Below are 26,264 nucleotides of genomic sequence, written 5' to 3'. Positions count from 1 at the left end.
TCACAATATTAAGTAATTCCGAATTAAAATTTAATTAATTTATAACGGTTGTAAATCCAAATACAATCCAAGCAAGGGGTCCAAATTAGTCCAAGAGTCTCCAAAAGCTTCACAAAATTCGAAAATCCCAAATTCAAACTTAAGAACCCTAATTTTCGAAAAGCCTCAAATCACAAACTCGAGAGTTTCACTTCGAAATAGACACGAACTCAGTGAATACTTGCTTAACAACTCAATCCAAACCCAAAACGTACCCAATCCAGTTCGATTAGGTCCAGAACTTAGTCGAAAATCCGGCGAAATCGAGGTAAAAATCCGGCAGCAGTTCGGTAGGAGAAGAGTATAAAACCAAACCAGCAAGTTTTGAGAAAACTTGAAAAACGGGAGCAAGAACTAGCAAGTTTGTGGATTAAAACTTGAAAAATCGTGTGTGAGTGTGTGTATATGCGAATGGAGATAAATGTAAGTGAAGAAGATGATAATGGAGGGGGGTAAGACAATATATGTGATTGTCTTGTCGTTTTGAATCTCGGTAAGACAATCTCGTCGATTGTCTTGCCGTTTCAAAACACGGTAAGACAATCGACTTGATTGTCTTGCCGTCCCGAGAGGCGTATGCGAGAAGCTTAACACGGTAAGACAATTGGCGAAATTGTCTTGCCATGTATGTATATACAGTAATTAAAAGAAAAGCGGTAAGACAATGATAGAAATTGTCTTGCTGCATAGAAGATAAAGAAAATAAAGGAAAATGAAATTTAAAACACGGTAAGACAATTAAACGAATTGTCTTGCCGCGTTTTTCATCCAGAAAATTAAAGAAAAAATAGTAAAATTATGATTTTTGATTTATTTTAAAAGATAAAATGTTTTGCACATTAAATCAAAAATCTAATTTAAAAACAATATTATATAATACAAAAATATTTTGTAAAATTCAACTTTAATTAAATATAAATACTTATGAACTTAACTTTAATTCATGAAAATGAATTAACTTAAATTCAAATATTTATGCTTAATTAATTTTGAAAAATACAAAATAAATACAAATAATTATCTAAATGCTTGGAGAATAATACAGGGGAGTAATCAGGCATTTAGAAAATTACAGGCAAACATATGAACATGCATAATTACACAGATAATTATCAAATAATATACAGACAATCATATAAAATCTAATAAACTACCTATAAATACACAGAAAATTCCTAAAATTATATAAAAATATATAAAACATATTAAAAATATATACAAAGAGAATCATGTCATATTTAACATCCCTAGCTCACAAACCAACTTAGAGAAAGTGGATTCATCAAGTGGTTTAGTGAAGATGTCAGCGATTTGATCAGCCGTGGGCACAAAATGTAACACCACTGTACCATTCATGACATGTTCTCGAATAAAATGATACCTGATATCTATGTGCTTGGTTCTGGAATGTTGAACCGGATTGTTGGAAATGGCTATGGCACTTGTGTTGTCACAAAATATTGGAATTTTGTCGACAGAAATCCCATAATCATTCAATTGGTTTCTGATCCACAGTATCTGAGCACAGCAGCTTCCAGCAGCTATGTACTCAGCTTCAGCAGTAGAAGTAGACACTGAATGCTGCTTCTTGCTGTACCAGGAAACCAACCGACGTCCTAGAAATTGACAGCTTCCAGACGTACTTTTCCTATCAATCCTGCATCCTGCATAATCAGAATCTGTATAGCCGGTTAAGTCAAAACCAGTATTCTTAGGGTACCAAATACCTAAACCAGGTGTACCCTTAAGATATCTAAAGATTCTTTTGACGGCTATAAGATGTGATTCTTTAGGATCAGCTTGGAACCTAGCACACAAACATGTTGCAAACATAATATCTGGTCTACTAGCAGTGAGATAGAGTAAAGAGCCAATCATACCTCGATAGCTTGAGATATCAACTTTCTTACCAGATTTATCCTGGTCAAGTTTTGTGGCAGTGGCCATGGGTGTCTTTGCCGGAGAAGAGTCTTCTAGATTGTACTTTCGCAGAAGATCTCTGACATACTTTGACTGGCAAATGAAGATGCCATCTTCCTTTTGGCTTACTTGAAGGCCAAGAAAGTAGGATAGCTCACCCATCATACTCATTTCATAATTGCTCTGCATTAACTTAGCAAACCTCTTGCACAAGTTATCGTTAGTAGAACCAAATATAATATCATCAATATATATTTGAACAAATATCATATTATTATCATGCAATTTGTAAAAGAGAGTTTTGTCTATGACACCTCTAGTGAAATTGTTTTCAATTAAAAATTCAGAGAGAGTGTCATACCATGTTCTTGGTGACTGCTTGAGCCCATAGACAGCTTTGAATAAGAAGTAAACAAAATCAGCAAATTCTGGATTTTCAAAGCCAGTGGGTTGTTCCAGATATACTTCTTCTTCTAGCTTTCCATTCAGAAATGCACTTTTCACATCCATCTGATAAACTTTGAAGTTGGAGTGTGCAGCAAATGCAAGGAATATTCTGATGGCTTCAAGACGAGCAACTGGAGCATAGGTTTCATCATAATCAATTCCTTCTTCTTGAGAATAACCCTTTGCGACCAGTCTGGCTTTGTTTCTTACAACAATGCCATCACCATCTAACTTGTTACGGAAGACCCATCTAGCTCCAATTGTAGACTTTCCTTTTGGCCTTGGAACCAGGGCCCAGACTTCTTGTCTCTCAAATTGATTGAGTTCTTCTTGCATGGCAAGAACCCAATCAGGATCAGCAAGTGCTTCATCTATTTTCTTTGGTTCTAATTGTGATAGAAAACCAGAGAATAGACATTCATTTGTCGTAGCACTTCTAGTCCTTACACCAACATCAGGATCACCAATTATAAAATCAAAGGGATGATCTCTGCTCCAAATCCTTTCCCTTGGAAGTTGTGTCCTAGATGATTCAGCTGTATTGTCAGTAAGCTGATGTGTATGACTAGTTGATCCACCAGCTCCCCCTGAGTTGTTGCCAGGTTGACTTGATGATCCACCACTAGCATCAGTGGAATCTCCAGCATTATTGCCATTTCCTCCACCATTGCCTGGATCATTATCATTATTGATGACATCACCTGTTGCAACCTCAGGTGGCACATCATCATCTGAATCAGAATCTGGATAGTTGTCAAACTTCAGAGATTCAGATGGATCAGCAGATTGTATACTTGGAAGTTTAGTGTCATCAAATGTAACATTGACACTAACTTTCACTGACAGAGTATCAATTACAAAGACTCTATAAGCATTATTAGTATAACCAACAAAAATTGCTTCAGATGCCTTTGGTTCAAACTTGTTCAAGTTCTCTTCTCCATCTTTGAAAACATAACACTTGGCTCCAAAGACATGAAGATGTTTGACATATGGTTTCTTGTTGTTATACAGCTGAAATGGAGTTTTCATATGATCCTTATTGATCAAAGTTCTATTCTGGGTATAGCAGGCAGTAGACACAGCTTCAGCCCAAAAGTACAGAGGAAGCTTTGCTTCAGCAATCATTGTCCTTGCAGCTTCAATCAATGTACGATTCTTTCTTTCGACGACTCCATTCTGCTGAGGAGTCCTTGGTGCTGAATACCGCCTTCTAATTCCCTTTTCAGAGTAAAAGTTGATTAGAGTTTGATTCTTGAATTCTGTGCCATTATCTGACCTTACAGCTTTCACTGGCACACCCTTATCCAATTCAACTAACTTTATATGATCAATAACTGTCAACGGAGTTTCATCCTTGGAAGTAAGGAAGTAAACCCAAGTAAATTTCGAGAAGTCATCCACAATAACCAAGGCATATCTTCCTCCATCAATTGATGCAACATTTACGGGGCCAAACAAATCCATATGCAGTAAATGGAGTGGATCTGTAATGGTATTGATGGTCTTGCCTTTGAGAGATGCTCTCTTCGCGCGCTTTTCCTTTCTGACAAGCTTCACAGAGATCATCAGTTGAGAATTCCAGGGAAGGCAAACCTCTCACTAGATCTCTCTTGACTAGAGAGTTCATGGTTTTGAAGTTGACGTGTGAGAGTTTCTTATGCCATAACCAACTATCTTCAGTAGACGCTTTAGCGTAGAAACAGTGAACTTCGTTTCCTGGTCCTGAAGATAAATCAGCTACGTATATGTTGCCTTTCCTTACGCCACATAGTGAAGAACGCTTATCCTTGATATGTTTGATGATACATATCTCTTTTTCAAAGTGAACATAATATCCTTTGTCACAAAATTGACTGCCACTTAGGAGATTATGTTGAAGTCCTTCAACTAAAGCAACATCCTCTATGATGATTCTTCCAATTTTGTACTTGCCATATCCCACAGTACGACCTTTGCTATTATCAGCAAAACTGACTGTTGGGCCAGCTCCTACTCTTATGTCTTCCAGCAGGGATCTATTGCCAGTCATGTGCATTGACGCTCCACTGTCAAGCACCCAAGTAACTCGAACCACTCCACTGGCACCCTGCACAAGACAACTTGATTAAACATTCTTTGGGACCCACACTTGATTGGGTCCAGTAGACTTAAAGAATTGATTTCTATCAGGTAATACAACAGAGCCTCTTGGACTGATACTTGGTTCAGACTTGACTGAACTTACTTCCGTAACAACAGCCTTATAAACCTTAGTTTTAGGCTTTGGAACATAAGTCTCCTTCCTAACACGAGTAGGACTAGCAGTCTTTGATCTAGCATGCTTGTAGTTTGTGTGTTGTCTAGGTGATGTGTTTTCATTTTTAGCATGCAAATTTTTAAAATAAGCAGACATCAAATTGAAAGCACAAGTCATACAATTATCAACACTACCAGATTTATGACATGCATCAAAAGCAGGAACAACAGGAGTATCAGTCATAGTAGTAGGAACATCAATGGATTCTACTCTAACCTTGTTATCAGATTTAAAGTTTTCAGTAGAATGACATCTATTGTTCTTGTTCTTACTATTCACAAAATTATTAGGCTTGTTGAATTTAGTTCTCTCAGAGTTGACACCTAAACCAGCTTTAGGCAACCTAACATTGCCTTTCACTTTGATTGGTTTCAGTGATGTCAGGATCTCATCTCTAATCTCATTACTCTCTTTCATTTTAAGATCTTCCTGTTTGAGTTCGTATCTAATGACAACAGGAGTTTCTAACAGAGGTTCAGCTACTGAGGATTTAAACAATGGTTGAGGGGAATCTTTCAAAACAAAAGGAATCCCTCTCTCTTCAGCACTCTTCTTAAAGGGAGTAATGTTACTAGCCTTACCTACAGATTTGTTATAGTCAAAACCTATTCCAACAGTTCTCTTGATCTCTTGTTTATCATTAAGTTCTTTGACTATCATGGAGGCATCCTTAAAGGCTTTACATTTCACTTTCTCTTCGTCTAGCTGAAGTCTTAAAGCAATCTCACCTTTCTCTAGAACTTTGACTTTAGCACATTGTAATCCTAAATCCATAGTCAATTGTTCTATTTTAGGTTTTAATACTTTCATCTCATTCATCTTATAAGCATGAATTTCTAAGACTAAAGTATCAATTTTAAGATTGGCAGCTTTCATCTTTTTAATAGCATCATCTCTTTCAAGTCCTAATTGCATAAAAAGTTTAGGGCATGTAGGATCTACCTGAAAGCTTCCAGCAGGAGGAGGTGAAGATGATCCAGCATTAGCCATGAGAGCAACATTCCCAATCTGCTCTTCTTCATCACTATCTGTATCATCCCAGCTTTTCCCTTCTGCTAGATATGATTTGCTCTTGAATCTTTGACCTCCAGAAGTACCCTGATGCTTTCTAACCAATGCATCATACTTCTGCTTCAGCTCATCGTACGAATCTTTTCTCTTTCCTTGAACCTTGGGCTGTTTGCATTCAGTTGCAAAGTGTCCAGGTTCACCACAGTTGAAGCATTTGAATTTGCTTCTATCCACCATCCCAGTCTTGTATCCTCCTTTGCTTGTAGAAGATGAGTAACCTCCTTTTTGAAACCTATTGACAGTAGGTTTGTACTTGTAGGAGGGGTTCTTCCTGAATCTCATGTTTCCAAACTTCTTGGCAAACAGTGATAGAGATTGATCTTCTAACTGTTCAAGCTCTTCCATTGTATAGAACTCTTCGTCACCACTGGAAGAAGTAGTCTGACCCATCTCAGGTACAACAAATTCCTGAGTGGTCTTAGAAGGAACAACAACATCCTTCTTTTCTTCCGGTACAGGTGACTCAACAACTAGAGCTCTCGAATGGTTCTGTGTTTTACCCCAGCCATATCTCTGTTTACTCTGAACTTGCTCCAGTTCATAAGTTTTTAAAACTCCGTAGAGTCTTTCCAGAGAAATCTCATTCAAATCTCTGCTTTCCCTGATGGCAGTGATTCTGTGTTCCAGATGTTCGGGAAGTGTTAAAAGAAACTTCATGTTGACCTCTTTCTTGTCATAGAATTTCCCATTCAGATTTAAATTATTTATCAAATTATTAAGTCTGATAAAAACTTCTGAAATCCCTTCTCCGGGATTGGAACCAAATTGTTCATACTGAGCCATCAGTATCTCTTTCTTGTTTTCCCTAACTTCCTCTGAGCCTTCATTGATAATCTCTAATGTATCCCAGATTTGCTTGGCGTTTGTACAATTTACAACAGCATTGTACATCACTGGATTTAGAGATTCAACCAAAATTAGTTGAAGAGCGTCATTTAAGTTCATCTGTTCACTCTCTTCATCTGTGTACTCAGAAAGTTCTTTCGGAATGACCTGATGAGGTATTAACACACCATCCTCTTCGTGTGCTAATATGACATTCATCGGAGTAGTAACACCTTTGTCCAAAATCCCGATGTATTTTCTGTTCGCTGTTCGGAGGAATAGGAACATGTGCCTTTTCCATAGGCCAAAGTGTTCTTGGCTGAACGGTGGGATTTTAATGCTACTGATCTTTTGGGTACTCATTTTTAAGGATTTAAAGTGAATAGTGTTTGGATGAGAAATGGATTTTTGAAAGAAAAATATTTTAAATCAAAATTAATTTTTTTTTTTAAAAAAATTAATTCGAATTAAAATATTTGGATTTGAAGTGAATAGTGTTTGGATGAGATTTGAATTTTTGAAAGAAAAATATTTTTAATCAAAATTAATTTTTGGAATAAAATTAATTCGAATAAAAAATATTTGGACGTTACAGAGTGTGTATAGGATCTGATACGGTAAAATGGTATCAACCGCTCTGATGCCAATTGTTAGGTCCTGGAACGATTGTAGAAGGGGGGGTTGAATACAATCGTCACTTAAAAATAATCGCGGCGGAATAAATCTGATTGGAATGTAACTTGTTAATCAGATTAAGATTAATTAATATAACAATGTTTTAAGTCGTTATATAATTAATATGGTTCGTTTTAATGTCCACTAGTTCGTAGAATAAATTTGACAGAAAGTATTCTAACTCAGCGGAACAAAACAACCGAATGATCAAAGCACAGTAAACTGTGGTTTTAACGAATAGCAAGTTTAGCACAACTTGAAAGCTTACAAGCACTTTGAACACTTTGAAATGAAGGCGAATGAGCCATATTTATAGGCAAATCTCAAGAACTAGGCAAGACAATGGTGGCAAAGACAATCTAGAGGTTGCTATGACAATTTGGCACTTTGTCTTGCTGAAAAACATAAGGTAAGACAATCATAAGCATTGTCTATAGCTTAGTAAGACAATCAGAAGTGGTAAGACAATCTCTGGGAAGCGGTAAGACAATCTGGGACACGGTAAGACAATCTGTAGGATTGTCTTACACTCCAAACGGTAAGACAATCATCCTGATTGTCATTGTAGCCACACGGTAAGACAATCAGATTGATTGTCTTGCCAACCATGCGGTAAGACATTTGAAGGGCACGGTAAGACAATCTGTGGGATTGTCTTACCGTGTGTTGGAGGAGGGAAAAGGCACGGTAAGACAATCTGTTTGATTGTCTTACCTTGTTATTTCTTAAGACAATCAAGGAAATTGTCTTTCCTTTTGATTCCAACAAGACAAATGCATATTTCTCTTTAATTAATTAACCAATTAACATCCACTTAATTATATTAAATGCATAAATTCATAAATTAAATTAATTCGAGATAGAATTAATTTAATAAATAAATTACACATCATATATAATTATTTTGAGAAGTGAATTAAATAATTAGATAATCAATTATCCGTTTTCTTCTTCTTCAGAGTCTCCAGTCTTCTGTAGACAATTAAGATCTTCGACTTGAGTGAACTGCCACTTTCTTTTGACGTAGAATATTTAATCAGATGAGCTGATACACAAATGTACTGTCTGGTTCATCTGTAACAAGCTTAATTAAATATTCCTTGTCATCTAAACAGTTAAGCTGTGACTTGTTCGTCGATCCTTCGTCTTCTTAGTTCTTCTTCATTTGTAGACACAATGATGGAATCTTCTGAATAAATAAAGTATTGAAACTTTATACCTTCTGATCTTCTGGACGTGCTACAAAAGATTATTTGTACACTGAGGCCTGATCATATTAATGAACTTCTTCCAGTGGTTTGCAGCAGCATCCTGAATTTCTTCTGACATAAAATCTTCAATAAATCATTTGACGTTCTTCGTACGGATTCCGGATAACAGTACTTGCTATTTAGTTGCTTTCTTATCAGAGTTGAGTTGATTCCTCTTAATTACAACACTACGCCATAAGTGGGCTACTGCAATGGTATTTCGAAAGTGTTACAAGCACTTCGTTGCGGTAGCTCAAAAAACTGAGGTCTATTGTAACACGGTGAAATCGGTGTTACAATAGTCGTTAACCTAGTGTTACATGAATGTGATGGTGTTACACGATATGTAACACTAGCAACTGGTGTTACAATAGATAGTATTTTTATTTTTTTCCAATTAAAGTAAATATTTATCATAAAATTACATTTTTAATTATATTCTGGATTATTAATTACTGTAAAATATTATATTTCATATTTTAACTTTTTTTTAAATTTTTTGCATTTTATTTCAAAAACAAATAATTATATATAAAATTAAAAAAGACACTTTTTACTTATATAATAAAATAATCTGTTAATTATTAATACAAAGTAAAATCAAAATGTTATTATCGAGGTGAATTGTCTGGGCGGTAGTTTTCCCCCCAACTGAAAATTAGGCCAAGTCAAAACACACTCACATCACAAAGACACTCTGTCTCGAACATACTCTCCCTCTCTCTTTCTCTCTCGAACACACTCTCTCGGCTCTCAGCTTTCTTCTTCGATTCAAGCATGGATTCAGGCATCGATTAGGTACTTGAATACACAAACACACATGTTTTCTTCGATTTAGTTACTAACACTACGCCATATATGGCCTTCAACAACATCAAAAAAATGATGCAATAACCCCAAAATATGTTGCCATAGCCCGAAAATGGGCTATTGCAACATAAAATTTAAGTTGCTTTTTTCGATGTTGCCCTAGGCTTCTATTGCAACATTATGGTTACCTACTGCAACACGGGCTTTTCTGTCACAATAGACCGCTATTGCAACATCTGACTACCTTATAGCAACAAATATAGGATAGGAATGATAAATCGGAAAACCCTAATTCCGCGGAATGAAGAAGCTCTCAATTGAACTCCCGATTGAAGGCCTGATTCCAAACCCTAATTAATTAAGAGTTGATTTTGAGGGGAGAGGTTCCCGATTTTACCTAATCACCGGTGAGTTTGAGCAGCGGAGATGGTGTATTTGATGGAGAGTTGAGTTTTAGCAGCCGAAGGATGTTTCAACGAAGGCGCAGTGTGAGTGTGTAGAGTTTTGTTTCTGTGCTGAATGACTAACTCAAATGAAACAGGGGGGAAAGTTTGCCGCTTGCTTTTTGAGCACACAACATATCAAATTTTTATTTTGTTTTAATAATTCATTTTATTTTCAATTTTCTTAATTATTTAAAAATATAAATATTTTATATGTTTAAAAATATAATTCAATTACAGTATTATTATTTTATTCATAATTAATTAATTTCAAAATTATTTCTTTTAATATAATTAATTATGTTAAAGAGATGATATAAAAAATAATATTTGTATTCCAAAATTTAGTGTTTTTATGTTTAATATATTACATTTTTCCAATTTATCATTTAAACTTATTTGAGCTTTATTTTATGTAAATTTTATTGTCATATTATAAATAATTATTATACTGACACTCTATGCAACACATATATTCGGCTATTGCAACATCGAACGGACATGAATGGTTATCGTTGCGGTAGGTATGGATTAGTGACTTTAATGCAACATAATTTTGCAACACTCACGTTTATACCATTGCGGTAGGCCATATATGGTGTAGTGTAACACATCGAGTTTTTTCTTGTAGGTAATTAGGGTTCGTCGATTTGGGGTTCTTCGATTAACTGGTAATACATCTTATATTTATAGTTTTTAATCTTGCATTTAGTTGTATATCTTGTATAAACTGTTTTACTAAGAGTTCATATCATGCATTTTAGGGGATTGAAGTTTCTGAGGGGATTTAACTTTTTGAGGGGATTGAAGTTTTATACATTTTAAGGGTTTCATTGGGTAAAAAGCTTTGATTAAGGTAAAAAGCTTTCAATGGGTTTATGTCTTTATATGTTTATGTGTTTAATTTTAATTTTTTGTATTTGCTCGATTGGGTTTATTTTGTGTTCGATTGGGTTTATTTTGAGTATCATTGGGTTGATACATGATATTTAGGTATGGGTTTTCAGAGACTAGATTTGATTGTCATGAGCTTCTTTAGTGTATGTTTAAACCTAATTCACTGCATTTATTTTGTTGATAAATTGATTGTTGTTGGTCGATTCGTGCATATGTGATTAACAGTAGACTTTTGGTATACAAGTGTGTACTTGTCAGTGGTTTACAAAGTGTTATTGTTCAGGTTATTAAGGTGATAAAGAAAGCACAGAGGATTGGGACAGGGTTAGTCCTGCTATTCTTCTCAAAGCAGATGGTTTTGTCTTAGTTGCATTTCAAACATATAATTCTTCGACATTTGGATTCCTCTTTAATTTCTAATTTGATTGTGGAAGAAAGAACACGATACAGTTTACTCCATGTTCATTTCATTAGTCTCAGAGTAGTTTGATTTGTTATGACCGTACAGATTCTAACAATTTTATGGCTACTGGATAATCATACAGTACATATGAACTTTCAAGAATCAGCAAAAATGATTATTCCAGCAATTTTATGGCTCCATATTGTAAGGATTCCAAGGACTAGAAATACAGTTATGCAGTTATGTTCATGGTTCTCATTATTTAAAGAATAATAATAAAGCCAAGGAGTCTGATAATTTTTTAGCTTTTCATGCTTGCAGGCATATGACATACGGTCCAGAATATATTTTATCCAGAGGTAAATATATGTTTAGAACCTGACTTTAGGAAAGGCTATCTAGTATTCTATTGTTTCTCTCAACTAAATATATTTTAATTATAGACTGTGAACCAAGTTATATCCTTTTGGCGAATGTAAATGAATATTTTTAATCACCAATAAGTTTCTCTTGGACAGGTTGATGGTTAAGATGTCTCATATATTTATCATGTAAATAGTCCAATTGTACTGGTACAAATTTGAGTCATATGATTCGGGCGCTTAAAATTGTAGTCTTAGTTTGAGCTCTGAGGTGTAAACTCTGTCGAGGAATTGTACGTATCAAACTTCAGACATATAAAGAGTAGAAGTAGTGTAGCTCAGTTGAGATGATAAGCTCTTGATTTCTTACATCAGATCAAACAAAGGTCCTAAATAAAGGAACAAGTGCGAAGTAATCTAATTACCAGCCTCATAAGCAGGTCCTGTTTTTGCTGATTTGATAAGATAATAACAGACTTAATGGTAATTAAGACATGATTAATTTTTTTGGATCAGGTACCTATCTAAATAAATTTTAATAGTTAAAGAGCGACTTTAATGGGTACTTGTGGAAAGATTGATTTGTCATACAAGATGGAAATATAGTAGGCTGATGTTTAAGTTTAGTTGAATTCATTCATTTTAACTTCTCCCTTTTAGTTTGGGTTGTATAGTGATTTGTTGTTGGCAGTTTTTAATATTAACCTTCAACATAGTTTTTGTCCACTATAACTAATCAGTTCCATTCTTGTTTTTTCACTCTATTATTGTTTAAATATCTTGAGGATCTTTTTATATGTCACACTAAGTTTTTTCAAAAATGCTTGTGGTTTCTTACAATTGCTGACATCAGTACTGCAACTATGCAGGTAACCAAGAATCATTTTAAAGATCTTGCTTACATTTGTGTTAGTGGTGAAGGCACCAGTTTGCAAAAGTTACTTGTTTATACAGACTCTACACGTGACGTAGCAAGCTTGAATCAGAGGAAGAGGAAGTTGAAGAGGTTGAGGATAAAAAAGAAGCGACACAAGAAGAACCTTAAACTAGGGAAGATAGGCAAAAACACAGGACATCAAGTCTGTTAGCTGGCATAAGGCGCTTCAGTTTACATGGATGGTGCTCTCTCTATTGTATACCATGTTATCCACTAGTTTGTTCCACTGTCTAGTTCTTTTATCATAGTTTGGGCATGTATCGGGGTAGTTGTTGAAATAGATGAGAATGATATGGAAATGTAGTTTAATATTGTGTTGTTAGGATTGTTGTCTCACAGAGCATATTTGATATAGGGATTGTTGTTTAAATGGAGCATGTATTTTAAAATTTATATATTAAGTGTTACATTAGCCTCGTTTACTGTTATAGTATCTTAGATTTAGTGTTACATTATTTCTACCTGCTGTTATATTATTGTGAACTTTAGTGTTGCAATAAATAAATATACTGTTACAATAGGTTATGTGGACCCCACGGGTGGGCCCCAAATGTAGGACCCACTTTAAGGCCCTCTTATGGGGCCCACTTTAAAAAAATCAGTCAAGCTATTGTAACATTTTTCAGGTGTTACATTTGGACATTCTGATGTTACAATAAGGTCCTATTGTAATGTTTTTACTGGTGTTACAATAGATCAAACATGTGTTACAATAGACAGGCTATTGTAATGCTCGCAGATGTAACGCCCCGTAGTGTTACAATAGACCAATTGTAACAGTTTATTGGCCTATTGTAACGGCAGAAGTGGCATTACAATAGCCCACTTTTGGCGTAGTGCAAATAGGCTTAACATATGCCTTTCACTTTGTTACGTTGAGATGATTTTTACACAACCTTTCTTTGATATAATGGTCCACTCAATTGTCCATTTATGCCATGAAGTAGAGTATGGTGGACCAGAACACCTACGTTGCATGTTTTCAATTGAGAGATATCTTGGAAAACTGAAATCATATATTCGAAATACAAGTAGGCTGGAAGGATGCATTGCAGAAGGTTACTTGGCTGAGTAATGTGTGACATTCTGCTCAAGATTTTTGGGTGGTGAAGGTAGATTCTCAGATAACTTGAAAAGTTGTTCAGGAGAAGTGCAATATCACATAGGAACACGAAAGAATAAAGATGGAAAAATCTTTAAATTAAAAGAAAGTGACTGGGAAGCATCTCATCCCTACGTCCTATTCAACTCTGGTAATGAGGATATTGGGAAACTAATTGAGTAAGTTCTTAAAGTCTATTTTGTATGTTATTTAATACTTTAAACCTCAATTTTGGGTAGAATAAAATAAATAATACCTTGAGGCATATAAATTATTAGACTGTATGTAACTTGATTTTTTTTTGGGAGCATCATGCTTTAATGAATGGTCATGCTGGTTCAAAAAGATACAGAAGTGAGCATGCACATAATGAGGAATTCTGGCAGTGGTTGAAGGAAGTGGTTCTGAAAAGGGGCCATATTTCAAGAGATTTAGAGGTATTGTCATTGGGTCCCAATCGTAGAGCTAGGAAGTTTTCTGGCTATGTAATAAATGGTTATAGATTTCATACAAAATCTAGGGATTCTCGATGTACCACACAGAATAGTGGAATATTTTTAACTGCTATAACCACCAGTTTTGCAAGTGCAAAGGACCAAAATCCTATAGTTGGAAATGTAAACTACTTTCGATCAATTGAGGAAATAATTGAACTTGATTATTGGGGATCTTTTACAGTGGTCCTTTTTAATTGTTGTTGGTACCAATAAGAGAATGACAACTATGGTCTGACCAAAGTGAATTTCAGTAGGTTATGCCATAAGTCGGATCCTGATGTGCTTGCTTCGCAAGTTCAACAAATTTTTTATGTGGGAGATCCAACTGAAAAGATGATGTATTATGTCATTAAAAAACTACCTAGGGACTGGTCTGATTCTGATATTGGCAATGCAACTGAAGAAGATGTTAGAAAAGCTAATTCTTTGAGGGATGATTTCAGACCGCGATAAAGACTAAAGTTGTTGCTGGGAGCTGGACAAGGGATGATGTCCCCCTAATCCAGATCCCATTTTAATCTTAATTTCATGATTTATGTTCAAGTTTAGTCGATCATTATTTCTGAGAATGTAATAGGCCCTAAACTATTTGAATCGAATCTAATTGCCACTATTTGTATTCTTGTCTCAGCTTTTTAATTGTATTTGGCCTTCTTTATATTTGTTTTAAGTATTTGTCTAAATTTAAATTCATAATTTGGTTTAATTCTTTAGTATAATTCAGAATATGTAGTTGTGTCAAATTTCATAGTGTTGTTTGTTCTCTTTTTTCATATTTGTCTTGAATATAACTAGTTCCCGTGTGTGCTTTTGTTGCAGAATGGGAGAAAAGGAAATTCATGTTAGGTTCTACCATGCTGGAGAGTTTAATAAAACAAGCTATATTGGTGGAGAGTCGTTTACCATAACACGTGTTGAACTCGACACATTCTCTTATACTGTTTTGATGGAGTTTGTTAAAGATTACCTCCATTATACAGAAATCGGAGGAGTCTATAGCAAAGGGGAAAGTGGTGGTTGGGAATTGGTTAGCAATGACAAGGAGTTACTCGAGTTTGTTGACAGCTGTGACCAAGGGGAAGAGGTAGAGTTTTATATCGACAACAACATTGACAAGGATATTCAGCCTCTAACTCAAATGCAACCACATGTCATTGTGCGGCCCAGAAAAACCCTATTTCAAGTTACATGTATACTTGTAGTGTAATCAGAATAAGCAATGATGCATATATCATCTAACGTTGATGCTATTCACACACACACACACACACACACACATATATATATATATATATATATATGCATGTATAATTTGGTACAGTTTCTGCTAAAAAACCAAAAAAGTGTAAATTCGTTACGGCGCATCACCTCAAGCAGCAACAGCTTCAGAAGAGGAGTCGAATGTCATCTCGGCTGAATAAGTGTAATAAAGAAGATGCCACTGCATAGGATAAAATAACTGGCAGAAGGATATTGGATCTCCATCCAGCTGATGGAGAAAATACAAGAGAAAATGAAATAATTGCGACAAAGGTTCTTTGTGCCTTAATTTACAGAAAAATACTTAAAAATATATTAACTATCTTTTAGATATGTGCACATATACTTAATTACTTATAATTTGTTATGCAAAATATACAAATAATAAGTTAAGAATATTAATTTTCTTGATAATCTTCTTGGACTTTCTTTTATGTAATTAGTTTCTGAATTATCTTCCTGCACCTTCACTTATATAATTATTTTATGATTTATATGCATTTTCTTAGAATACATGATAGATGTAGCTTGTTAGCTAAAATTACATATTATCTAGTCATCCCCCTTCATGTCTGCTATTTAATCTCTGTAGTCATAGTTCATTACATATGCCTAATAAATAAGTGAATCAGAACATACTTGTGTGTTAGTACTTTTATAATTTAATTAAAATGTCTTGTGCAGAACCCACCACTTACACAATATGAAAAGGAAAGAAATAGCCAGTTGAAGAAAAATGATGAAAAGCTTGAGGAACTTGGAATGAGGCCGCTAGTAAGTAGCCTAAAAAGTTTTGGTGTCAAGAATATCAAGGGAAAAACAAATGCTGATGATCAGAGTCATGATAAGGAACATGATAATGATGAAGAGTACAATCCGGAAGAAGAGATTGACATTCAGAGTGATGATACGTCGGAGGTTCATGACAATAAATTATAAATTTATCACAATTATGTCTACATATAATTTTTTATATATTGTACTGACCTTAATCTTAAAATGAATGGTAGAAATTAAAAGTTGTTGAGAAAAAGAAGCTTGCCCAAGGTCCGAGGACTCGTTCACGAGCAAATATAAGTTCAACTTTGAAAGATGCAATTCGGAAGGATACACTCAAGAAAGATGCAACTAGGAAGGAACCAAATAAAGCTCGAAAACATAAGGAAAATGAAGTTACAAGTTCCTACCGTCCACCAGCTTTAAAACCTACATGCAGTAAAGTGCTTAAACAGGTGGAAAATGGTGTTGCTACAGGTTCTGTATTTGCTTACTTGGTATTAAGAGAATGCCAGAAAAAGGGTATTGAAATTACACCAGCACCAGAAAGTGCTCTTGAACTGAACTTGGAAAAGTCTACAGCTGAAGTAGAAAAAGAAGCAGGTAACATTACAATTGTATTGTTTCATTACTTGAAATTGATAATTTTGAGGATTTGCACGGATTTTAATATATGTACTATTTTCCTGGTTGAAAATATAAATAGCTCCTAGAAAGCCAAGAGGACGGACAAAAATGGCCAAGGTATATACAAGGAGTGCTAATGACAAAGTGGTCATTACTTTAAATGAAGATTATCAACCCGTTTCAGATGACCAAAAAATTATAACTAAATTGAATAATTATGTGGGGACTTTAGCGAGGGATAATGTGTCTCTTATGTGAATTGGCCTGTAGTTCCGGCAAATTTGAAGACTGAATTGTGGGTATCTGTCTGGGTATATTTTATTACCTAGTCAATTGTGTAAATCACTTTTTATTTTTCTACATATTTCTAATCAGTTTACTTATTCTATTTTGTATGCAATATATTGTAGGCTAACTATGTCATACCCGATGAAGCTCAAAAATAGGTATACACTACACTCAATGACGCTTAGAGGGGTTAAAGTGTCGTACAAAGGTAAAGTATATATTATTCCAGTCTTAAAACTCAAGAAGAAATAATGGCCGAAAAGCCCGAAGATTTTAATATACTCTTAGAGTATTGGGGGATGAAGAAGTCCAGGTACTGAAATAATTTTGGATTTTAAATTATGCAACTCTTATCTTGGTAGAAAATAAACATTGATATATTATTGTAAGTTAAAGGAAGTGATATATTTGGATATTATTATATGTGTGATGTTGCTGAGTATTGTGACCATTATGAATTTTGTTTACAAATTTTAAACTGTGTTATGACTTCTTTAGGAAATGGTAAATGATAACTCGGCCCGTCGCTGCTGTATCACTGATACACACACCATGGGTCCAAAAAGTCTGGCACAAGTTAGGAACAAGATGGTATCTGTCACTCTCTCTCCTGAACTCTAAGATGAACACTACACCATAAGTGGCCTATTGCAACAAATAATTTTAGTGTTACAAGATAAAATGTTACCATAAGTGCCTTAAAATGAATTTTATCTACATATGCCTACACCTTTTTTTAGTGTAACCATAGGTAAACTCTAATGTAATCGTAGATGTAATGAGACATCTATGGTGTAGTGAGAATCATATTAAGTTTTTTGTTAATATTGGTATAAATATATTTTGGCAACTATTTGAGTATGTGACTGTTTTGCATATATATATATATATATATATATATATATATATAGGAGCAGATGCAACACGTGCAAAGTATTGCATATGACATAATGCAACACAAAATGGGATATAATGCAATACTAAATGCTATTGCATATGAGCAGTTACGGTGTTGTGGCTGGACAGCCTAAGGGGTCGAAAGTAAAGTGCTTCATATGTGATGGACAACCTATGGCAGTTGCATGTCCTATGAAATGGTTTGGGCTATGCTTGGTGTGGGCAGTGATGTGAGTAGCGACTTTTAAGAAGTTGCAGAATGCTCCGGCAGGAGGGGCTACTCTGAAGTTTGATCGAGGGCAACGGCTGGCAGGCGAGCCAAAGAGTCTGCACAATTAGGCAACCGAGTGCCCTGGTTTAGTCTAATTGTTTGGGAAATGGGCAACACCGTGCGAGGTTAAAGATGTTGGCAGATCTCAAGTCAATGAGGGCTTTGACTGAGGTGGTGTGGGAGAATTTGTAACGGGCTTTGACCCGGTTTGAACTTTGATTATGGGTGGTGATGATTTTGGGCGTCTAAGGAAGAGTCCAAGGGTTATTGGTCTCAGGACGCAGCAAGGGCGCTGAGTGGATGCTGGCGAGCGCTGGGTTAAAGGGCAGGCCACAAAGAGGTGAAAAGTTGAAGTTGAAAAATTACCCCCATGACATCGACCATGGTGAGCTCCTCAGGCGCTCCTCGGGAGCTATACGGCGCTCCCGAGGCGCTTCTCGGGCGCTCTCGGGCGTTTTGAGTTAAACATGTGTTTAACTTGTAGGATTATCACTAACCTTTGGATTTTGCAAAGATTAGGTGTAATCATGACTGATAATTACCTGTTAATAGCCTGAGCTAAAGATTAGGTTAATCACTTTTCTAGGCTAATCTCTTTTCTAGGCTAATCCCTTGATTAGGGGCCTTTAATAGCTTAAGCATTCTCATTTCTCACTTCTCACTTCTCACTTCACAAGTTCACAAAATCTCTATAGAATTCTCTAAAGCCTCAAGCTTTAACCATCAAGGTTCCTTCGAGCTCAAATGGCTGATTGGGAAGCATAACGCGTGGCCAAGATCTCCAAGGCCAAGGGCATCTCCTCTAAGTCCAAGAGAGGTACTCCGATAATTATAAACTCTTCTTGTTCATCTTTACTTTATTTCATCAATATTATGCGGGATGAATACCCCTCCCTAGATGAGCTAGGTTCTTATGGTTATGCTGCCAATGTTTTGCCCTCATTGGTTAAGGTCTACCATGGATTTCTTAACTTACCCAAGGCTTATTCCCTGGTCTGTGCTGAACCCCTTGGATAGGACCTGCCATTAGGATCCTCTGAACTTTTTTGTATATAGGCATGCTTTACTAGCTGGACTTAGGTTTCCCCTCCATCCCTTCATCCCTAAGCTCTTAGCTGATGTGGGACTCAATCCTTGCCAATTAACGCCCAATGTTTGGCGTATAATCCATTGCTTCATGGCTTAATGCCTATCTAAAGGCCTTTCCATGTCTATCCCATCATTTCATAAAATTTTCCAATTCAAGAACTACCCAACAGGTTCTACGTGTTGGGTTCTTATTAGTCATCGGCCTGACCAGCCTCATATTTTCAACAATTCCTCCATTCCGGGTAACAACCCTCGTTGGCAGAAAGAATTCTTCAAGCTACACTAGGAAGGGGGAGATTGGGGGACTCTATTCAGATCCAAGTTTTGTAAGATCGTTGATGGGAGTGTCGACTCCATCCATCTGTCGGATGTCGAGAAGGCAGCCTATGCTGAATTGGTCAAAGACAATGGCCAATCCAAGTGCTGGCACTACTACATTTCTGAACCTCTTGTAACACCAAAATTGTAACGGTGTTAATAAACAAGTGTCTATTGTAATGGTGTGTACATATTTAACAAAAAATAAAACATATTGTAACGATAGAATTTAAGATGTTGCATTTGCTTCAATTTATTATTGTAAATACAAATTTAATGTAATGAGACATACCTATTTGTAACTGATTTTACTTATTGAAAATGGTGTAATATTAATATATTAAAAAAGGATCCCAAGATACACAAGAGTTTCACTTTTTCATTTATAAAATTTACCGCTAAAAACTTTTGGGCGGCGGGTTAAATTTTTTCAGTGAGCGGGCTTGCTTTTCATCTTCCAAAATTGTGTTTTGATGACACTAGCGGGCTGGTCATATTTTCTTTCTCATTTCTTACTTCTGTTCTTGCCGAACTTCACAAAAACCTAAATTTTCACATCTGAAAACCTCCCCACAAAATCCCATCTGAAAACGCATCTTCAGCCTAATCGAAGCTTACAAGGTGATTTTCTTGTCATATTTGTCTTTTATCTTCTGCGAATCTCTTGTTCTATTGGATTTTTTTACTAAACTGGGTTTGTGCTAATTAACTAATGCTTTTGTTATTTGCCTTTAATCCAAGTAGTTTGTTTGCTCGAGTGATATATGCTTCCTTTATTTTCTATGATTCCTTTGTTTATAGTTCAATTTCTTTTGATTTGTAGGTTTAATTAAATCTTTAATTTTTGTTATCAATGAATTATTTTGGGGTTTGGATTGTAATGTCAAATAATCTGATATCCATACAAGGGTTTAATCACTTAAATTCATGATAATATTTTTGAGATTAGTTTCATGATCTAAAGAGTTGTTAGATTTAAATTTTTGTTTTAGTACAGGGAGCCTTTTAATGAAAATGTGGTGTTACAATAGCCCTATTGTAACGGTTTTTAACCATTTTGTAACAATATTAACCATTACAATAAGTCACAAAATATAGTAGTGTGGGAGCTCCTTGATGAGTTCAATCTTAAAAAGCTCGACCTTTCATGGGTTAGTGATGAAGGTATAAACCTTTTCACCTAGGACTTCTCTCGGGCCTGCCCCATTATTCATAACTTACTTATTTCTTATTTTCCTTTTGCAGCTGCCACACGAATCAATGAGCAGAATGAGCCCCTCCAAGAGGAGACGGGCCGGATGAAATGGCAAAGGTTGTCCAAGGACCTTCGGGTCCCTCGGGAGTTGCCCGCCTTCCTTCAACCTCATTCGGCGGAGGGCGGATCATCTGGTCAGCTTAGGGCTTCCAGGTCTCAAGCCTTTAAACCGGCTTGGGGTTTTTGAAGGACTGATACGGTGCTGGGATCGCCTATTCATGCCTCTGATTGGTCCCATCACTCTATTACCCCAGCCGACTACCATGATATGGTGCTGCAGTCGGAGATAGGAGGGATTGATGGCCTTGGCTCTCAAGCCCTTGCTAATGTGAGTATCTTTTCTTGACACATTGTTTAGGTTTTTCGAGCCTCCCTTAACCCGTCTGTCTACTTGTCTCAGGCCAATGCTCAATTCTAGGCTGCCCTCCATCAGGCTAAAGCTTAGAAAAAAAAAAGCTGAGAGCCACAAGAAGGTTAATGAATCCATGAAAGAAGGCATGGAGGCCCATCAAATCAAGGACAGGGGGACGAGATCGTGGCTAGAGATCAATCGTAGCTGGTTGAAGCTCGAAAGGTTAAGGAGACCATCATCGACAACTGGATGGACTCTGATGAATTCAAGAGGCTGATGGAGAAACAAAATGAGATCTAGGATTTTTTCAGGCTTTCCTCAGCCTTGATGTACTTCTCGGCTCTCTCGTGGAGCTCATTCATGTTGTCAGGGGCCCTCTTGGCTAGTGATCGGTGGAATTTATCATTTGTGGTTCCTTGCGGTAGGGCAATCATTGCTACTTTCTCGTCCAAATCCGGGACCTTAAGCGCCTCCTTGGTGAACCTATTCATATAGTCACGATGGGATTCATTCCTGCCTTGGTGAAGGTTCATACACGAAGCTGAACTCCTAGCATCGGTCTTACTGTTAGGGTTTATACTGAAATATTCGTTTGAAGTATATAACAATTATTTGAGAATCTTGAATGCATGTTTTCACATTGTCTGTATATTATATATTGTAGACAATCTAGTATCAAATGGGATAGCAGAAGATTAGATTGTCAAACTCCTTACATAATATAATTAAGGTTCACAGTCTAAATGGTGCTAGACAAACCATTGGAACGAGTGAAGTATTATTTGGAAATAGTTTATCTTGACTATTTAATAATACTTATATACTTTGTGTATATTGAACGGGATCAAAATAGTAGAATAATTATTTCTTTTATTCTGATAATAAAGAACTAAGATTCTATGATGTTATTATTGCTTAGGTTCTTGATCCGGATAAAGTGATTGACACTTGTATTTAATGCACATGCCTTGATTCATACGTTAAGTAATTTATTTTAAATTACGAATTTATGTATTGGGCAATGACATTATATACAGAGTGGGATATTAACTATAAAAGGAAACCGTGTCCAAAAAATATATTCGGGTGATGATGTCCTCTTGAAAGCTCATAAAGATAATTATGCTTTATTCCTGCACGCAGATTTGTTCTTGCATAATTATAAGGTTGAGTGGATGATCAAGGATAAAAGATATTGATTAAATTAATTGTCAGAAATTAATTTAATTAATGGACATGCGATAACTTAAACATGGGGAATTTATAAGCAATTAATATGGGATCCGAATTAAATAATTAATTTACGGAATTAGGAAAGGTAGTGCAAATATTAATTCTTTAGTGGATTGAATTAATATTTAATGACATTGGGCTTGGCCCGGAATGTCATTGGAAGGCCTGACCTAATGGTCCATGATCCCTACAGTAGCCTATATATATTCTCGTTCTCCTAAAGCTGAAATACACACAAAAAACGAATTCACATCCTAGGGTTTGAGAGAGGCAGCCGTTTTTCTCAAGGAGCCAGCTAGGGTTTTGGGTTTTCGGGGCTTTAAGGAGAGGCACACCTTGGGAGATCGAAGGCCACACTTCGTCCAAGGAGAATCAGGAAATACAGTAGAAGACGTGGATTTGAATCGCTTGCGCCGTAGCGATTAAGGTTAATATCCTGTTCGAACTTTTAATTAGTATCATAAAACGCAGGGTCAAGGTCCGATTGTTCCAACACTTACTCCTAGTAAACTGGCCTATGAAAGCTCGTCTCTGTTAGGTCCAACGTATCGTAGAAGGGTGGTTCAATACGATACTCACTATAATTTAAAATTCTTTCGAATCTTGCGGATAAATAAAGTGCAGTCCTGTAATGGGTTTCGTGTTTCGGATATTTATAGGATCGGTTTCTGAGGATATGAAAATATTAAACCAACACACAATATTTTCCAAGGTATATCTGTATATTGATATACACCATCTTATCTTTTGACTTAGTCAAAAGTTGCTCCACCATCTTGTCTTTTGACTTAGTCAAAAGTTGCTCCACTATCTTGTCTTTGACTTAGTCAAAAGTTGCTCCACCATCTTGTCTTTTGACTTAGTCAAAAGTTGCTCCACCATTGTAAATGCTTCCCTTGTTATCACTCCTTGGACCAAGTTGACTTGAGTTTTCTCCTCCATAGTAAATGCTTCCCTACTTAGCCAAATTAGCTCAAATCTTGAGTTGGCACAATTCATATGTTATGTTACATATTTGATGATGTCACAGGTGTCTAACTTGTTTAGTGTGCAGAAGCAAATATCAGAGTTTAACTGCAAATCATAGTTTAACGACTGCAAGATGGATCAGAGTTTAGCGAAGATCAGAGTTTACAGGCGGCTGATTTTCAGGAGCAGATCTGGATAAACAAGGAAGATAAAGATCAAGGAAGATTGTGCAGATCAGGACAGCATAAGGATAGCTACTGATTAGATTATTTTAGGAAGCAGATAATTGTAAATCAATCAGTAGATATCATGTAACTGTGTATATAAACACAGCTTAGGGTTTACTCTACAGGAGTTAGAAAATTGAAGATATTATTCTTGTAACCCAGCAGCTCTTAGTGATAAGCTATAAATCACTAAGAGAGTTTTTGTAACCTACTGTGCTTTGTGAATAAGAGTTTACTTAGTTTATTCTCTTATTGGAGTGTTCGAATATTGATTGTGTTTACTATATTCATAGTTTAATCGGCCTAACAAGTGGTATCAGAGCGAGGTTTGTTGATATACCTACAGTGAGATCTTAATCACACAATCATGTCTGAAAAATCACAAACTTCAAACAGTAGATATGAGTCAGTTAGGGTTCTGGTCCTCAGGGCATCTGAATATCCTGTCTGGAAGGTTAGGATGGTTATGTTTCTTGAATCCACAGATCCAGAATACCTGGACAGAATTTATGATGGTCCACACATGCCAACAAAGCTCTCTGTTGCAGTTGGAGATGAACCCTAGAAGATGATTCCCAAAGAAAAGAAAGACTATACTCCTGAGGACATCTCATCAATCAGTAAGGATGCAAAAGTGAAACACTTGTTGCATAGTGCTCTAGATAATGCTATGTCTAATAGGGTGATTGGATGCAAAACTGCAAAAGAAATATGGGATGCTTTGGAAATCAGATGTCAAGGAACCAAAGCCATCAAGAAGAACAGAAGGACCATACTTACTCAAGAGTATGAACACTTTGATTCGAAAACTGGTGAATCATTGACTGATATTTATGACAGGTTTGTCAAGCTGCTGAATGACTTATCTCTAGTGGATAAAGGATATGATCTGGAAGACTCAAGTCTCAAATTCCTACTTGCTCTTCCTGAAAAGTGGGATTTGAAAGTAACCATATAAGAGATAATCATGATCTTGAAGAGATGTCTCTGGATGATATCTTCGGGAGATTGAAAACCTATGAACTTGAGATGGAACAAAGGAGCAAACGACATGGAGGAAAACCCAAACCAGTTGCTCTAAAAGTTCAAGGAGAAACAGCTGTGAAAAATAAAGGAAAAGCACATGTCACAAAGTCTGATACTGAGTCATCAAACTCTGATAATGACTCAAACTCTGATATGCCTTCAGACGCTGATGACAGTGATACTGAAATGATGCAGCTAGCAGCATTGATGGTTAAAAGTTTCAAGAAAATGGCTTACAAGAACTTCAACAAAGGGAAGAAATTCTCAAGGAAAGATAGAAACTCTGATAAGAAGGTATTCAAGAAGAATGAAGGCAAGGAAGAAAAATCTGGAAAAGCTGATAAGTTTTGTGGTGAGAAAGGTCATTTTGCAACTGAGTGCAAGAAAGTCAAAAATGAAAAAGGACAAGCTTTTATCACCAAGAAAGGGAGCTGGGCAGACTCATCAAATTCTGAAAAAGAGGTCAACTATGCCTTGATGGCAAACACAAACAACATCACTGAGGCTGTTGAATCTAAGGTACCTCATTCTACTCTTGCTTTTGATACTGAAGATATAACTGAGTTAAGACTGTTTCTTAAAAACTTGCATGTCAGTTATAGAGATCAGACTTTAGAAAATGAGAGATTAAAATCTGAAATCTTGGATATTAAGAAAAGGAATGATTATCTTGAGAAAGAACTTGTTCAGATGCTGGAAGTTCAGAAAGAAAGAGATGATTCTGTGTTTCATTAAGAATGAACTCTTAAAGAAAACTGCCTCTCTTGAATCAGAACTTGCTAAAGAAAAAGAGTTAATCAAAACATGGACTAACTCAAGTAAAACCACTCAGAATATCTTAGAAAGTGGAAACTGGAAGAAAGGACTAGGATACACTGATAAGAATGAAGCTGAGTCATTTAAACATGAGACTGTTAAGATTGATAGAACCAAAGTTGCACCAGTTAGATTTGTTGCATAATCAAAAGCTCAGTTTGATAAACCAAAACAGATCAACATAGGTTTAATGATCAGAAACAGCTTAAGCATAAGCTCAAGGAAGTCAAACAAGAAAACAAGATTAAGGAACCCAGGAAAAACAGAAATGGAAAGGTAGGAATAAACAAAAGTAATAATTATATGCCTATTCCTAATGCTCCTAGGAAAACTTGTCATAACTGTGGTAATCCTAATCATCTTGCTTCTTTTTGCAGGAACAATAAGGACATAAATTCTATGTCTCCCAAATCAGAAGTTAAGACTAGGAATAGTAGATTTAGACCAGAAAATCCTTGTTTTCATTGTGGTAGTTTATGACATTCCATCTACACTTGTAAGGAATACCATAGTTTATATTATGATTATTATGAATTGAAACCTTCTTTGAAGAAAAAGATTGATTCTCCTGGTTTAAACTCTGTTAAAAAGTCTGTTAGCATAAACTCTGATTTAAACTCTGATAAATCTTCCGCTGCTAGTGTTAACAAACTTAATAAGAACAAAGGATCCAAGCAAGTCTAGGTCATTAAAACTAATCATTAGTTGTGTATGTGATTGCAGGGCAACAGGAAAAACATCCTAGTTCTGGACAGTGGATGCTCAGGACATATGACAGGAAATAAAGCCCTGCTATCAGACTTTGTGGAGAAGGCTGGCCCAAATGTTTCTTATGGAGATGACAACATATGGAAAACTTTGGGATATGGCAATATCAATCTT

At 35.9% G+C, this 26,264-nt stretch overlaps 1 protein-coding gene and 1 long non-coding RNA gene across 3 annotated transcripts; both read left to right on the top strand.

Moving 5' to 3' along the window:
* The first annotated feature begins 8,717 nt into the window (after positions 1-8,717).
* Positions 8,718-13,151, top strand: LOC135149358 (uncharacterized). 2 transcript variants are annotated; one of them, XR_010287788.1, is made up of 5 exons: positions 8,718-9,324; positions 10,411-10,450; positions 10,544-10,635; positions 10,960-11,438; positions 12,311-13,151. It is a non-coding gene; the product is annotated as an uncharacterized LOC135149358 (long non-coding RNA). The 2 variants fall into 2 exon arrangements; XR_010287787.1 differs by having other exon boundaries at positions 10,544-11,438.
* A 2,131-nt stretch (positions 13,152-15,282) lies between these two features.
* LOC135149500 (uncharacterized) lies at positions 15,283-21,388 on the top strand. The gene is made up of 6 exons (XM_064085227.1): positions 15,283-15,510; positions 15,922-16,155; positions 16,248-16,617; positions 20,606-20,668; positions 20,750-20,912; positions 21,118-21,388. The coding sequence occupies exons 2-6, from the start codon at positions 16,000-16,002 to the stop codon at positions 21,386-21,388; spliced, it is 1,023 nt and encodes a 340-aa protein (XP_063941297.1). The 5' UTR covers positions 15,283-15,510; positions 15,922-15,999.
* The last annotated feature ends 4,876 nt before the right edge of the window (positions 21,389-26,264 follow it).

Source organism: Daucus carota, chromosome 9, assembly GCF_001625215.2.
Source record: "Daucus carota subsp. sativus chromosome 9, DH1 v3.0, whole genome shotgun sequence".
NCBI lineage: Eukaryota > Viridiplantae > Streptophyta > Magnoliopsida > Apiales > Apiaceae > Daucus > Daucus carota.
This window is presented reverse-complemented; position numbering and strand designations above follow the sequence as displayed.

Coding starts and splice junctions, on each gene's coding strand:
- LOC135149500 (XM_064085227.1), top strand. CDS start 16,000: ATGAGGCCGCTAGTAAGTAGCCTAAAAAGTTTTGGTGTCAAGAATATC. Junction 16,156..16,247: donor AGAGTGATGATACGTCGGAG/GTTCATGACAAT, acceptor AATGAATGGTAG/AAATTAAAAGTTGTTGAGAA. Junction 20,913..21,117: donor GGTCAGCTTAGGGCTTCCAG/GTCTCAAGCCTT, acceptor CACATTGTTTAG/GTTTTTCGAGCCTCCCTTAA.